This window comes from Manis pentadactyla, chromosome 16, assembly GCF_030020395.1.
Source record: "Manis pentadactyla isolate mManPen7 chromosome 16, mManPen7.hap1, whole genome shotgun sequence".
Taxonomy (NCBI): Eukaryota; Metazoa; Chordata; class Mammalia; order Pholidota; family Manidae; genus Manis; species Manis pentadactyla.
Genome location: NC_080034.1, coordinates 29,821,599 through 29,834,249, shown reverse-complemented (window position 1 = coordinate 29,834,249; position 12,651 = coordinate 29,821,599). Strand labels below are relative to the sequence as shown.

General features: G+C 51.1%; 1 protein-coding gene across 3 annotated transcripts; it reads left to right on the top strand.

Annotated features, from left to right (window-relative positions):
• The first annotated feature begins 93 nt into the window (after window positions 1-93).
• KLC4 (kinesin light chain 4) lies at window positions 94-12,415 on the top strand. 3 transcript variants are annotated; one of them, XM_036907252.2, is made up of 16 exons: window positions 94-169; window positions 1,739-2,021; window positions 3,028-3,258; window positions 4,667-4,748; window positions 5,354-5,564; window positions 6,031-6,118; window positions 7,208-7,309; window positions 7,508-7,681; window positions 8,002-8,101; window positions 8,301-8,353; window positions 8,579-8,649; window positions 8,826-8,934; window positions 10,336-10,476; window positions 10,745-10,860; window positions 11,219-11,282; window positions 11,943-12,415. In XM_036907252.2, exons 2-16 carry the CDS (start codon window positions 1,764-1,766, stop codon window positions 11,991-11,993), a joined length of 1,851 nt encoding a protein of 616 aa, XP_036763147.1. In that variant the 5' UTR covers window positions 94-169; window positions 1,739-1,763; the 3' UTR covers window positions 11,994-12,415. The 3 variants fall into 3 exon arrangements, with proteins under 3 accessions (XP_036763147.1, XP_057350033.1, XP_036763148.1); XM_057494050.1 differs by lacking the exon at window positions 94-169 and adding an exon at window positions 274-656; XM_036907253.2 differs by lacking the exon at window positions 94-169 and adding an exon at window positions 977-1,096.
• Window positions 12,416-12,651: the final 236 nt, after the last annotated feature.

Here is a 12,651-nt window from a genome sequence, read left to right as displayed (position 1 = left end):
CCTTCCCTCTGCGCGCGGTCAGAGCCAATCCTCCGCGGGCTCTCAGGTCGCGTGACTGAGAAACAGGCCCCGCCCCTCGGAGCCGTCAAAACAATTGCCTCGAGCGGCAGCCATGATGGATTTAAAGGGGCAGTACAAGCAAGGAGGCAGCCAGACTGGCAGACTGCGGGTGAGTCATTGAGGGTGTCTCTGGGGCTGAGGGTTGAGGTTCCACTACCTCTTTCTCGCACTCCCGGACAGATGAACAAACCCGCTCCGACTCATCTCACACAGCTCCAGATAAAAAACTCCGCCTCCCCGCTCCCGCCCGCCAGCCCGCTATTCTTCCCGCCCCTCGGCGTCCAGACAGACAGAAGGCCTGCCCCGCCCCGCCCCCCGCGCTGCCGACTGACTCAGTGACTTCGGGATTGTCCGGCCCCTGCGTCCTCACCTGCGACGCGGACATCGGCTCTCCAGCTGCACCAGCCCCTGTCGCCCCCGCCCAACCCATATCACTCTGCCCGCACACTAGGCCCAGGGCAGGTCGGCAGCCTGGGACACTTCTCAATCGCATTCGCAGGCACGGGAGACCAGCTCCCAGCGCGTATTTCCCTGCATCCGCTCAGCAAATCTTCCATTCTTCCCTGCATCATTAGCCGTCTGGGAGGCACCCTAAGGTGATTTCTCTCAGAACCTGTTAGTGGGTGATCATGACAGAGACAAAGCCATGGCAGTAACTGGGTTAGGAGGGCTCAGGTCTTCTCTTCATCCTTTCCCAAGACCCGCCCCTTGCGGCAGGTTTCAGATCCCGTCTCGCTCCCTTCTTGGGAGAAAATAGCTCCCCAGGCCTGGGTTGGGAGGTTGGCTTGGGGAAGGACGAAGGACGTTGGCTGTCTTTGAAAACCTTGAAAAAGGCAGGGAGAGGGAGGGTGTTTGTCCTGGGTGGGGCTCTGTGCCAGGTCCTCTGGGAGGCTGTGAAGTGGTGAGAGAAGGGGTGGGGACACTGGACTTCTGGACTTTGGGCAGGGCAGACCCCTGTGAGTCCCTGGCTGCTGAACAGAGTTACTTCGGGACTCTGGTCTGAGCACCACAGCCAAGGGCTCTGCTCTGTATACTGGTAAGAGGACGTCAGAAATGAGAAACAAGGCTCTTTTGAGGAAGTAGGAAGACAGCTGGACACCTGGAGAGTGGGAAGTATGGGTTGAAGGCCGGTGGGGAAAGAGGCAGGGCTAACTAGTTGTGGAGATGCTGGGCTTAACTCTGTGGGTGACATAGCCTGAAAACCTTGAGGTTTTCTTCTTTTCCCTCTCTTCCCTGATTTAGCTTTGAGACCTATTCCTTCCCTTTTTTTGAATCCTGTGTGCTTTAACCCTTCTATCTTTGCAACTCTCCCTGAACACCCGCTGTGTGTCCGTATAGTGCTCTCATCTCCTGAGGCCTTTTCCTTACTCAAGCTCTCCCCTCCAACGCCTTTTCTGTTCTCAAGTTCTGAATCCCTCTGGTAGTTCTCAGCACCTTTGTTCCTTCTGTAGTCTTTCTTCTCTCAAGTCAATTCCTTTCCCTCTCTCTTTCCCACAACCTTAGCTTTCTGTGTAATGTTGTAGGTTCCCTCCCCACTGGTCCCTCTCTGTTTCTAATTAAACCAGAGGTCACCCCTACTCTCTCTCATTCACTTGGATCCCCACCACACTCTAACCAAGGTACTCAGCCTCTCTTTCTTATATTTATCGCAGCTGAACTCAATGTTGTTTCTCCCTAGTCCAGGCAAGGTTTCCCTGGCCAGGATGTCGGGCCTGATGTTGGGGCAGCGGGATGAGCCTGCAGGGCACCGGCTCAGCCAGGAGGAGATCCTGGGAAGCACTCGGCTGGTGAGCCAAGGGCTGGAAGCCCTACACAGTGAACATCAGGCTGTGTTGCAAAGTCTGTCCCATACCATTGAGTGTCTGCAACAGGGAGGCCATGAAGAAGGGCTAGTGCACGAGAAAGCCCGGCAGCTGCGCCGGTCCATGGAAAACATCGAGCTGGGACTGAGTGAGGCCCAGGTGAGAGGGAGGAGGTAGTGCCAAGTGGCCCATGGAGGAGCAGTTGTCTGACTGGAGCTTTGGGGGTCACTTGGGATCCCCTTGTCCTAGACGTTTGCATTCTTTCATTCAATATATATGTTTTAAAATCCTACAGTTTGCAAGGCAGTCCTCTTCTGGACACTGGAGAAACATCACCGAACACAACAGTTAAAAATCTTTGCTATCTCAGAGCTTGCATTCTAGCTGGGGGAGGCAAACAATACACAAGTAAATGATTCAGTATGCTAGAATGATAATTGCTAAGGATAAAAATAAAACCTCAGGAAGGGGATTAGGGAGTATGGAGAGAGGATGCAATTTAGGGTGGTCAAAAAAAAGCCTCATTGAAAAGGTGACAGTTGAGCAAAGATTTGAAGATGAGGGATTGAGTCATACAATAAATGGGGGGAAAGTATCCTAAGCAGAGTGGACAGTAAGTGCAAAGGCCCCAAACTGGACCCTTGCTGATGGGTTCAGTGAGAGGCCAGTGAGGCTCAATAGAGTGAATGAGGGGAAACAAAATAGAAAATGAAGTTCGAGAAGTAGTGGGCTTGGTAAAGAGGGGGCAGATCATGTGGAACTTGGAGGCCAGTCATAAGGACTTTGATTTTATTTTAAGTGAGATGGAAGCTATTGGAGTATTTTGAGCAGAGGAGTGATGTAGTCTAACTTAACATTTAAAAAGGATTGGCTGGTTGCTGGGTTGAGAACAGACTCTAAGGGAACAAGGGCAGAAACAGGGAGGCCAGTGAGGAGGCTATTACAGTAATCCAAATCCACAGGGAACTGATGGTGGCTTGGCCCAGAGTGGTGGCTATGGAGGTCGTGAGAAATTGGATTCAGGGTGTATTTTGAGGGTAGAGCCACTGCCACCCAACCTTACCTCATGGCTCCTGCCTGTCTTGTACCTCCCAGTGGGCTCCCCTCCCACCTGCCCTGAACATTCCTATCCAGAGTCTGGTGCTCACGGGATGTGCTTGTTTAGGTGATGCTGGCTTTGGCCAGCCACCTGAGCACAGTGGAGTCAGAGAAGCAGAAGCTGCGGGCTCAGGTACGGCGGCTCTGCCAGGAAAACCAATGGCTCAGGGATGAGCTAGCAGGCACCCAGCAGCGGCTCCAGCGCAGTGAACAGGCCGTGGCTCAGCTGGAGGAGGAAAAGAAGCACCTGGAGTTCCTGGGGCAGCTGCGGCAGTATGACGAGGATGGGCATGCTGTGGTAAGTGCGCGTGCCGCCAAGGCTGGATGGGTGGAGGGCGGGCAGCCAGGAGTCAGCACAAACATGGGGGCAGTTGCTCCATCATCTGCAGGGGTCGCCAGCACTGCAAAACCTGCCCCCGTCGGGCAGAATTTGGGTCCTGACGCAACTCCAGATCACAGCAAGGGGGAAACAGTATTCACTCATTCAATCAACGTCTAATTACATGACTACTGTATATGTCAGGCGCTGTGCCCTCTGCTGGGGATGCAGCAGTGAATGAGGCACACAGCGTTCCTGCCTCACAATTAAAGGTTGTGGCGGGAGACAGATAAGCACCTGGACAATTCCAATCCAGAAACCTAAGTGCTACAATTAGGGAAAGCATGGCCCAGTTGAGAAAGACCCTCCTAAAATTTGCTGTCAAAGTGGTATGAAATTTAATCCTCACTTCAACAGTTATTTATATATGTCTGTGCCTTACACAGTCAGTGCAGGAAGATGTATGTTTGGGAGATGTAAAGAACAAAATTAAAGGGTTCCTGCCTTCTTGCTCTTATAATGTAGCTACAGGAACAAGGCTTCTCAATGGGAATACGTATGTGACAACTCAAAGCATCAAGTACTCAGGGCTGCAGACGTGGTTTAGTCGGTATGGGAGGTAGTCTGTGGAGATAGGTTCCTGGGCTGGAATGGTCTGAGAACAACTGATAGAGGAGGTGAGGTTCAGGGATAGGTAAGATTTAGGTTGGATTTTTTATTTGAACAGGTTAGAAGTTAAGATGGATTTTGATGGATGAGGAGGAGCTTTCTAGACTGTGGGGGTGGGAGTGTGTGTGTCCTAGATAAGACTTCAGAGTGGGAAAGCTGGTCAGCCACAGAGAAAGTGGGGTGATTTGTATGGGGACACACTGTGAAGCTGGACAGGAGGGTTGGAGATGTTTGTACAAGACTGCAGTGCCCGGTGAGGCAAAGCACGTTTCGCCAGCGTGGAAACGGGTTAGACAGCGAGGGTTGGACACTAAGGCCAGTGTGAGCGGCAGCAGGTGATGCTCACAAGGCTGAGCTAGACGCTTTGGTACATGTCAATAAGGTCAGACCCCCTCTGCCCTCAGAAGGTACAGGACAAACATATAATCAATGTGAACAGACAGGGTTCAGCACAGGGCTATAATGACAAGAGTTGAGGGGGAGAGGAGGAGGCTGGATAGTGAGGGTGTTTAGGAAGAAAACTCAAGGAAAAAAAGGTGAAATTTACAAATAAGAGAGGCCTGAGCTTGGCGAGGCAGATGCTGGCTTTCTTGGGGGCAGGGATGTGAGCAAGGGTCTTCTCCTGGGCCCCATCTGTCAATGATCTCATGGTTTAGAGGGGCCCTGAAGAGGCTGCTGGGGATATCTTGGCCCAGACCTGCTGCTGCTTCTTTTCCAGGAAGAGAAAGAGGGTGATGTCCCCAAGGAGTCCCTGGATGACCTCTTCCCCAACGAGGAGGAAGAAGATCCCAGCAGTGGCTGTGAGTCTGCCTCTTGAACTGGAGGGTGAAGAGGGGCAGCAGGAGGCTGGTCCCAGCTGTGGCCCACCCTGGACACAGGATGCTCACCATTCAGAAATAGGTTCTCCACTTCCTCTAGAGATGGGGCACGGACTGGGCTAATACTTGGCTTTCCTCAGCCTCCCCATTATTCATCAACATTTATTAAACACTTTGTATGTGCCAGGCACTGTGCTAGGTACTGGGAATGCTGAGATGAGGGTGGCACAGGTCTCTCTAGAAAGGAGTTCCCAGTTGAGTGGGAGAATGACGCTGGAGTGGACGAGCGTCAGCTCCTCAGGGGAAGGAACCTGGCCTTTCTTACCTTTGTAGCCCTGGCACAGCCCCTTGCTCATGCTTATTGAGTAAATGTTTGTTGAATGAATGAATTACTGGGCGAACAAATGGGATGGTGATGGGCACAGGTGCAAGGGCATGGGCAAAATAACAGCATTGTAGCAGGTCTCAGGAGAGAGCCTGTGGATGGGCTCAGGACAGGACATGGAGCAGGGTGGGGAGGGCAGCCCGCACAGGGGAGAGGATGAGTCCCTGAGGAAGTCTCCTGTTCACTTCCTGGGATGGCTTAGTGTCCCGTGGCCAGGGGGCCCAGCACAGTGGATACGAGATCCCAGCGAGGTTGCGGACACTGCATAACTTGGTGATCCAGTATGCGGCCCAGGGTCGCTATGAGGTGGCTGTGCCACTCTGCAAGCAGGCGCTGGAGGACCTGGAGCGCACATCTGGCCGCGGCCACCCTGATGTCGCGACCATGCTGAACATCCTTGCTTTGGTGTACCGGTGAGTGCTGCTGTCCCCTTCACAACATATCTGCCTCCAGATTCCCATCTTGATCCACCGTTGGCTCCCATTCCTCCTCTCTGCAGGTACCTCCCTTCCCTGCTGGGCTTCCAGGTACACCCCAGAGGGGTATACAGGGACCTTTCTCCTGTACCAGAGTACTCATTCTGTTTGAGAGCCCTTGACCTCAGAGACTACTCATCTCTCAGGCTCTTGGCTTCTTCAGTTTCACCTCTGGGGAGTTTCTTTCTGTCTCTTGCATCCTATAACTTGTGGTCCCCTCTTGGCATGTCAGTGCCCTGCATCTAAGTACAGTGTGTTGGTGAGCTCCCCCACTGCTCACCCCCAGGCTTCCTGTCTCCTCTTCGGGTCCCCAACCCCTAAGTATACCTCAGTCACCCCAAAGGAAGGAGATGGCTTGGGGGCAGAGTTCAGGGTAACCCCTGTCACTTTTGTCCTCTTCCAGGGATCAGAATAAGTATAAAGAAGCTGCCCACCTGCTGAATGATGCCCTCAGCATCCGGGAGAGCACCCTGGGCCGGGACCACCCTGCTGTCAGTATTCCTTGCCCTCCTTCCCCCATGCACTTTGGCCCCTCTTAGGTCGTCCCTCTGCTGCCCTCAGCACACTCTCTAGGGGAGCTTAGGAAGGAAACACGAGGACACCTTTCCTCCAGGACTGTGTGCTGATCCCAACAGTTCTCGACTCTCTGAGACCCACTGACTCTTATAATGAGTGTTTTCCTGAAACTTAGTTCGTATAATGTAATCTACCTACATGTGTAATTTCCAAAAAAGTCCAATGATATCCTATCAATACAAAAGATAAATAAATAAAGTAATTTATTATAAAATAGTATGTACATTACAATAAAATTAAAATACAACACCAGTTGTATTGAGTACAACTATGCTAGAAGACGTAATTACCTGATATATAACGAATAATTTCAGATTTAAAGAGGTAAGACCAGTAAGTCGTTCTATATAAGAGGTACTAAAAAATGACAGAGTGGAAATGTCAGTGGGGACAAGATTAAAATCCAATGTTAGAATAAGTAATGACAGACCGTATTTGTTTGTATGCAATAAGAGAAAGGGACAAATAACCTTAAGTAGGATTAGCATGCCAAGACTAGTGTTAGATTGTCAAAGTGGAGAAAATGAGAAATAAGATATTTTTGAAAATGAGCTGTCAAAAAATAATTCCCTGTGTCATCACATGTAGTAGGGATGATGTCTCAGAAAACGTGCCTCCTATCTTGATATCCCACCCAGTGTCAGGACTTAGATTCAGTGTTTGAAGTTCTGTCAGGACATTCAGAAGTTGGCAGAGCTGCCCCACATATGCAGAACATCTGTAGCATCCTAACCTCCCAAAGGTAATAGTGCCCCGATCTTTATGGCAACCAAAAACCCCACCTCCAGAAACGCCTAACAATCCCCCTAGAGGGCAATACCACTGCCACAAAGAACCTCAGAGCCGTCCAGTTGAACAGGTCCCTTGCCCCACCTCTGGCAGGGTGGCAGAGGCCATTGCTCTCCACCTGTGCAGCCCTGGCTTCTGTTATACACTGGCGGGGGACCTCCGATTCTCAAGGCCCCTGAAAGCCAGTGTCTGAGGGAATAGGCCTGTCTTTCTAGGTGGCTGCCACACTCAACAATCTGGCTGTGCTCTATGGTAAAAGGGGCAGATACAAGGAGGCGGAGCCGCTGTGCCAGCGGGCACTGGAGATTCGAGAGAAGGTGCCTGTTCCCTTTCCCCATTCTCCCCTGCTGCTGACCCTTCCTTGGCCATCTGTCTTCTGTCACCTCTTTTTTCTCATCCCCCTCGCTCTGCCTTGTACCCTCTCTGGTCGTTCCGTTCCCCCTGCTCCCTGCACAGCATGTGTGCAGGCGTGTACATGCCATCCTAGACCTTTGTCACCCTTTGCTCCTGTTCAGGTCCTGGGCACTGACCACCCAGATGTGGCCAAACAGCTGAACAATCTGGCCCTGTTGTGCCAAAACCAGGGCAAGTATGAGGCTGTGGAACGCTATTACCGGCGGGCACTGGCCATCTATGAGGGGCAGTTGGGACCGGACAACCCTAATGTTGCCCGAACCAAGAACAACCTGGTAAGGGAGGAAGGGATGCAGGGACACAGACAGTGGGAGAAGGGGAAGGGAAGGCATCATAGTCTGGTATACTAGACACACTGCATGTGTGCCCATCTCTGGGGCTGCCTTGGGGGCTGAGGGATCTGCCTCATCCAGTCAGAAGGCAGAGTTCCATAGCCTCTTAGGAGAGGGAACACCCTTGACCCTGAAGCTAGAAAGGAGGTGTGAGGAAGATCTCTGGGGACAGTCATAAAGAGACCAAGAAGTGGAAACTCTTGAGCCTGGTTTAGACCTTGTTTCCATTTCTTACTCCCATGTTTTTGACTTCCTGCCCCCAGGCTTCTTGTTACCTGAAACAGGGCAAATATGCCGAGGCTGAGACACTCTACAAAGAGATTCTGACCCGAGCCCATGTGCAGGAGTTTGGGTCTGTGGATGGTGAGTGGTGAAGGCCTGGGGAGGTTGCTGCAGAGGGGAAAAGAAATACGGACCAAAGGTGGGGGGTTAGGCCACAGTGGTTCCGAGGGGGAGCCAGATCCTTTTAGGCCAGCCCTGTGGGCCTCTGAGTCCTGGCTCCCCCCATACTGTCCAGCTCCATTCTCTAACCTTGCCACCCCATCCTATGTATCACCCCCAGACGACCACAAGCCCATCTGGATGCATGCAGAGGAGCGGGAGGAAATGAGCAAAGTGAGTGGGGGGGGTCCCAGCTTGGGAAGCCTGAGGCTACCAAGGCTCTGGGGCCTCCATCTTATTCCTCGCACTGGTCCAGCTCCTCACCTCCCACTGGAGCACTGGCCCCAGACGCATGGTGCCCTCCCCAACCCAGCCTGCACCCTAGCTCCCCACCAGCTGACATCCCAGCATTTCTGTACTCTCATCTCAGGCTTCCCCCTCCCCTCTGTCCTCTTGCAGAGGCGGCACCGTGAGGGCAGCACCCCTTATACAGAGTATGGAGGCTGGTACAAGGCCTGCAAAGTGACCAGGTGAGCTGCCAGTGAGAAGCTGGCTTGGTTTCTGATGTCTTCCATCCAAGCCCCCATCCTGGCTGCCTGGACCTTTTCCCTTCCTCCCTTTGACCTTCCCTTGGCCTTAGCTCTGCTCCCTCCTGTTTCTTTTCTGACCCCATCCTCACTTCCTTCCCTGGTCTCACCCCCAACAGCCCTACAGTGAACACCACTCTGAGAAACCTAGGCGCTCTGTACAGGCGCCAGGGAAAGCTGGAGGCAGCTGAGACCTTGGAGGAATGTGCCCTGCGTTCTCAGAAACAGGTCAGAGACCTGGAGGGGAAGGAGGTCTGGACGTCAGGGCCCTGGGGCCAAGCTGGGGGGTGGGGGGCGGCAGTGGACCACTGAGGCTTCCTGTGGATTTCTGAAGAATGAGAGGAGAGCTGAGGAGGAAGATGGAGGGAGGAAGGCGAGACGTTTTTGTGGTTGCAGTTATTTATTTATTTATTTATTTTTTTAATTGAAGGGTAGTTGACAACAGCATTGCATTACATTAGTTTCAGGTGTACAACACAGCGACTCAACATTTATATACATGATATTTCTAGGTACCAGGTATCACCATACCAAGTTGTTACAATATCTTGACTATATTCCTTATGCTATACATTACATCCCGGTTACTTATTTATTTTACAATTGGAAGTGTGTTTATATATATATATATAGTGAGGGCATCTCTCATATTTATTGATCAAATAGTTGTTAACCACAACAAATCTCTGTATAGGGGGGTCAATACTCAATGCACAATCATTAATCCACCCCAAGCCCAATTTTCGTCAGTCTCCAATCTTCTGATGCATAACGAACAAATTCTTACATGGAGTACAAATTCTTACATAGTGAATAAGTTACATGGTGAACAGTGCAAGGGCAGTCATCACAGAAGCTTTCGGTTTTGTTAATGCATTATGAACTATACACAGTCAGTTCAAATATGACTATTCATTTGATTTTTAAACTTGATTTATATGTGGATACCACATTTCTCTATTATTATTATTTTTAATAAAATGCTGAAGTGGTAGGTAGATACGAGATAAAGGTAGAGAACAGAGTTTAGTGTTGTAAGAGAGCAAATGTAGATGATCAGGTGTGTGCCTGTAGACTATGTGTTAATCCGAGCTAGACGAGGGCAATAAACATCCATGTATGCAGAAGATTTCTCTCAGAACATGAGGGGGGAGGTTCTAAGCCTCACCTCAGTTGCAGTTATTTTTAAGCATGTTCTTATACCCCACCTGCCCTTTTTGGTCAGGAGTCTGAGTTCAAGCTTCACTTCACTAAGTGGGACTATTGAAAGGGAAGCCCTGCCCTTCCACACTTTGAAGAATCTGTTGAAGAGGGGAATGAGGGGTGTGGTGAGGGGGATGAGGCTGAGGGGAGCCCTAAGTCATAGTTTCTTAAATTGTGGGTCTTGACTCATCAGTGGGTCATGAAATCAATTCAATGTGGGCCATTCTTAAAAGTACATAAGCGTCTACATGCAGGAATGCCTTGCACATAGAGGAGGTGAGTACTGTTTCAGTATGTGAGTGTGTGTACTGGGACATCACAAAGGAAAATGTTTTCCCTGCTGTGGCTGATGGCGAAAAACATTTGAAAGCCCCTTTCTGAGGAATTAAGAAGTCCCAAGTCCCAACTCCTTCCTTTTCCTTCCAGGGCACTGATCCTATCAGCCAGACCAAGGTGGCTGAGCTGCTTGGGGAGGGTGACAGTGGAAGGACCTCCCAGGAGGGCCCTGGGGGCAGCGTGAAATTTGAAGGAGGTGAAGATGCCTCTGTGGCTGTGGAGTGGTCAGGGGTAAGTCTGCTTATTGCTCCTTGATCTCTCCTGCACGGTGATGGTGAGAGGATCTGAGCCTGAGCACGTGGGGTGTGAGGGTGTGCTATCCCCATTCTGGTTCAGTTAACCATCCCTCCCGGGGGTATCCCAGCAACTGGCAGGGCTCTTTTTTTCAGTCATTGAGCTTTAGGGGAGGGGGTATGTGTAGGATAAATGGCAAAAGTAGACTCAGAAGCCAGTCTGTGTAGGGTTCCCTTAGCTCCTGTTCCCCATCGCTATCTACCAGGATGGCAGTGGGGCCTTGCAGAGAAGTGGCTCTCTGGGCAAGATCCGGGATGTGCTCCGTAGAAGCAGTGAACTCCTGGTGAGGAAGCTCCAGGGAACTGAGCCTCGGCCCTCCAGGTAACCAGGGAGACTGAGGTATGGCGAAGCAGACAAGTAAGTCCTAACCTCCAGCTCCTCTTGGCCCCTTATCGCTGGAGGAGAGGTGTCTTGGAGAGAAACATGGAGATGTCAATGGGATGGCAGTGGAGAGAGACTTTGGGAAAACTGGGTGCCCCAGTAAGGGGAAAAAGATAACCTGAGGTGGTACTCTTTACTAATGAAGATGAGAGAGTGTGTTTGTGTGTGTGTGTGTGCTGGAGTTTGGATGGTGGGGAAGCAATGATTTGATTTCATGTGGCAGTACCCAAGAGGCCCACAGTTTAGGATCACTCACGGGGAAGAGAAGAGGCCTGAATTCTTTCTTTGTCCATTGTAGCAGCAACATGAAGCGGGCAGCCTCCTTAAACTACCTGAACCAGCCCAGTGCAGCTCCTCTCAAGGTGAGCATATTGGTGGGTGAGAAAGACAGACTAGGCATGGAGCAATCCAGTGGGAGTTAGGGAAGAGGGGAGAGTCATTTGGGATGAGGGTTCTAGTCAGGGTAGTGGAGTCGACAGCAGAAATCAGGCAGACAGCTTGCTTATTATGGGTGGTGATCACTAAGGGACAGTTTCAGGTCAGAGATAGCAAATACATTAATCAGAAGGGGAATAGGAATCGATGTTTTCTAAACTGGTTACTTTGGAATTGTGAATAATTCAAGAATGATTTGGGGATACTAATTGCTCTTCCTCCTGCAGCCACCATACTCCTCACTTTGGGGACTCAGTAGTAGATGAGAAAGGAAAAGAAAAAATGTATTAAAGCATCTCCACTTGAGAAAACAGTAATGACATTTTAATTGGAAATGACCACTTGTATCAACACATTCAAAGTACATGCCAATATTCATGTGGCTCTTCAAGGTATTTTCTTCATCAGATCATGGTCTTCTGGGACATCCTGGCACAGGCTAAACAATGCCCCAGCGCTTGAGGTTGAGGCTACAGGCTCCATCCTAGGTCCGGAGGGAGGTTACAGCCATGAAGTGGATAGACTGCAGGCAACAGTCTTCGGGAGGCCCAGTCATTGGGCTGATGGTGTGGTGTTGTCTCTTTCAGGTCTCCCGGGGCCTCAGTGCCAGCACTATGGACCTCTCTTCAAGCAGTTGACATTCAACCCTCAACCCCTAAACCCCAGGTCTGCTGGGTCCCCCCATAGCCCTCACAGCATTCCCTCTTGCTCCTGGCTCTTCCAACCCCATGGTGGGATAGTGAAGGAGGCGCTGTTAACCAGAGATTGCTGCTGCCCTTGGGGTCTCAGCTCTGTCCTCAGGAATCCCCCTCAGAAAGGACCCTCAGGACATCCTCTCTCCACCCTGTAGTCCTCTAGAGTAGCTAGCTCAGAGGCCCTCAAGATGGGTAAGGAGCAGGTATGTACCTCAGAGATGCAGCCTGCTGCTGGCTTTCTGTCAGAGGGTTTGGGGTTGGCCAGCCAAGTTGCTTTGCCCTGGCCTCTCCTGTTCCCTCTGCTGCCTCACTTCAGGTCCATGTATTTCACTTTTCTTAAATAAAAGAATCAGGTAACCATGCTGCCACTTGCGTCCTGATTGAAGCGGGTAGGAAGCAAGGGTTTTGTTGGGGCCCTTCACAGCAGGGCAAGGGGCAATGATGGATGGGGCAGCAGGAGAAGTGTTGATTCTTGGATCTCTCCTCTCTTCCTTCCCCTGTTTGTTTCCTCTCCAGCAGGGCCTGCAGGAAGGCATCTGGGGGATGGGGAAGGAGGCCCACAACCCAAAAAGAAGGTGCTGTGGACTGGGTTGTCAGGGAC

Bases quoted from the DNA above. Each gene is read 5' to 3' on its own strand.
- KLC4 (XM_036907252.2), top strand. From the start codon at position 1,764: ATGTCGGGCCTGATGTTGGGGCAGCGGGATGAGCCTGCAGGGCACCGG. The intron at 3,259-4,666 runs GTAAGTGCGCGT...CTTCTTTTCCAG, and splicing joins ACGAGGATGGGCATGCTGTG to GAAGAGAAAGAGGGTGATGT. The intron at 5,565-6,030 runs GTGAGTGCTGCT...GTCCTCTTCCAG, and splicing joins ATCCTTGCTTTGGTGTACCG to GGATCAGAATAAGTATAAAG.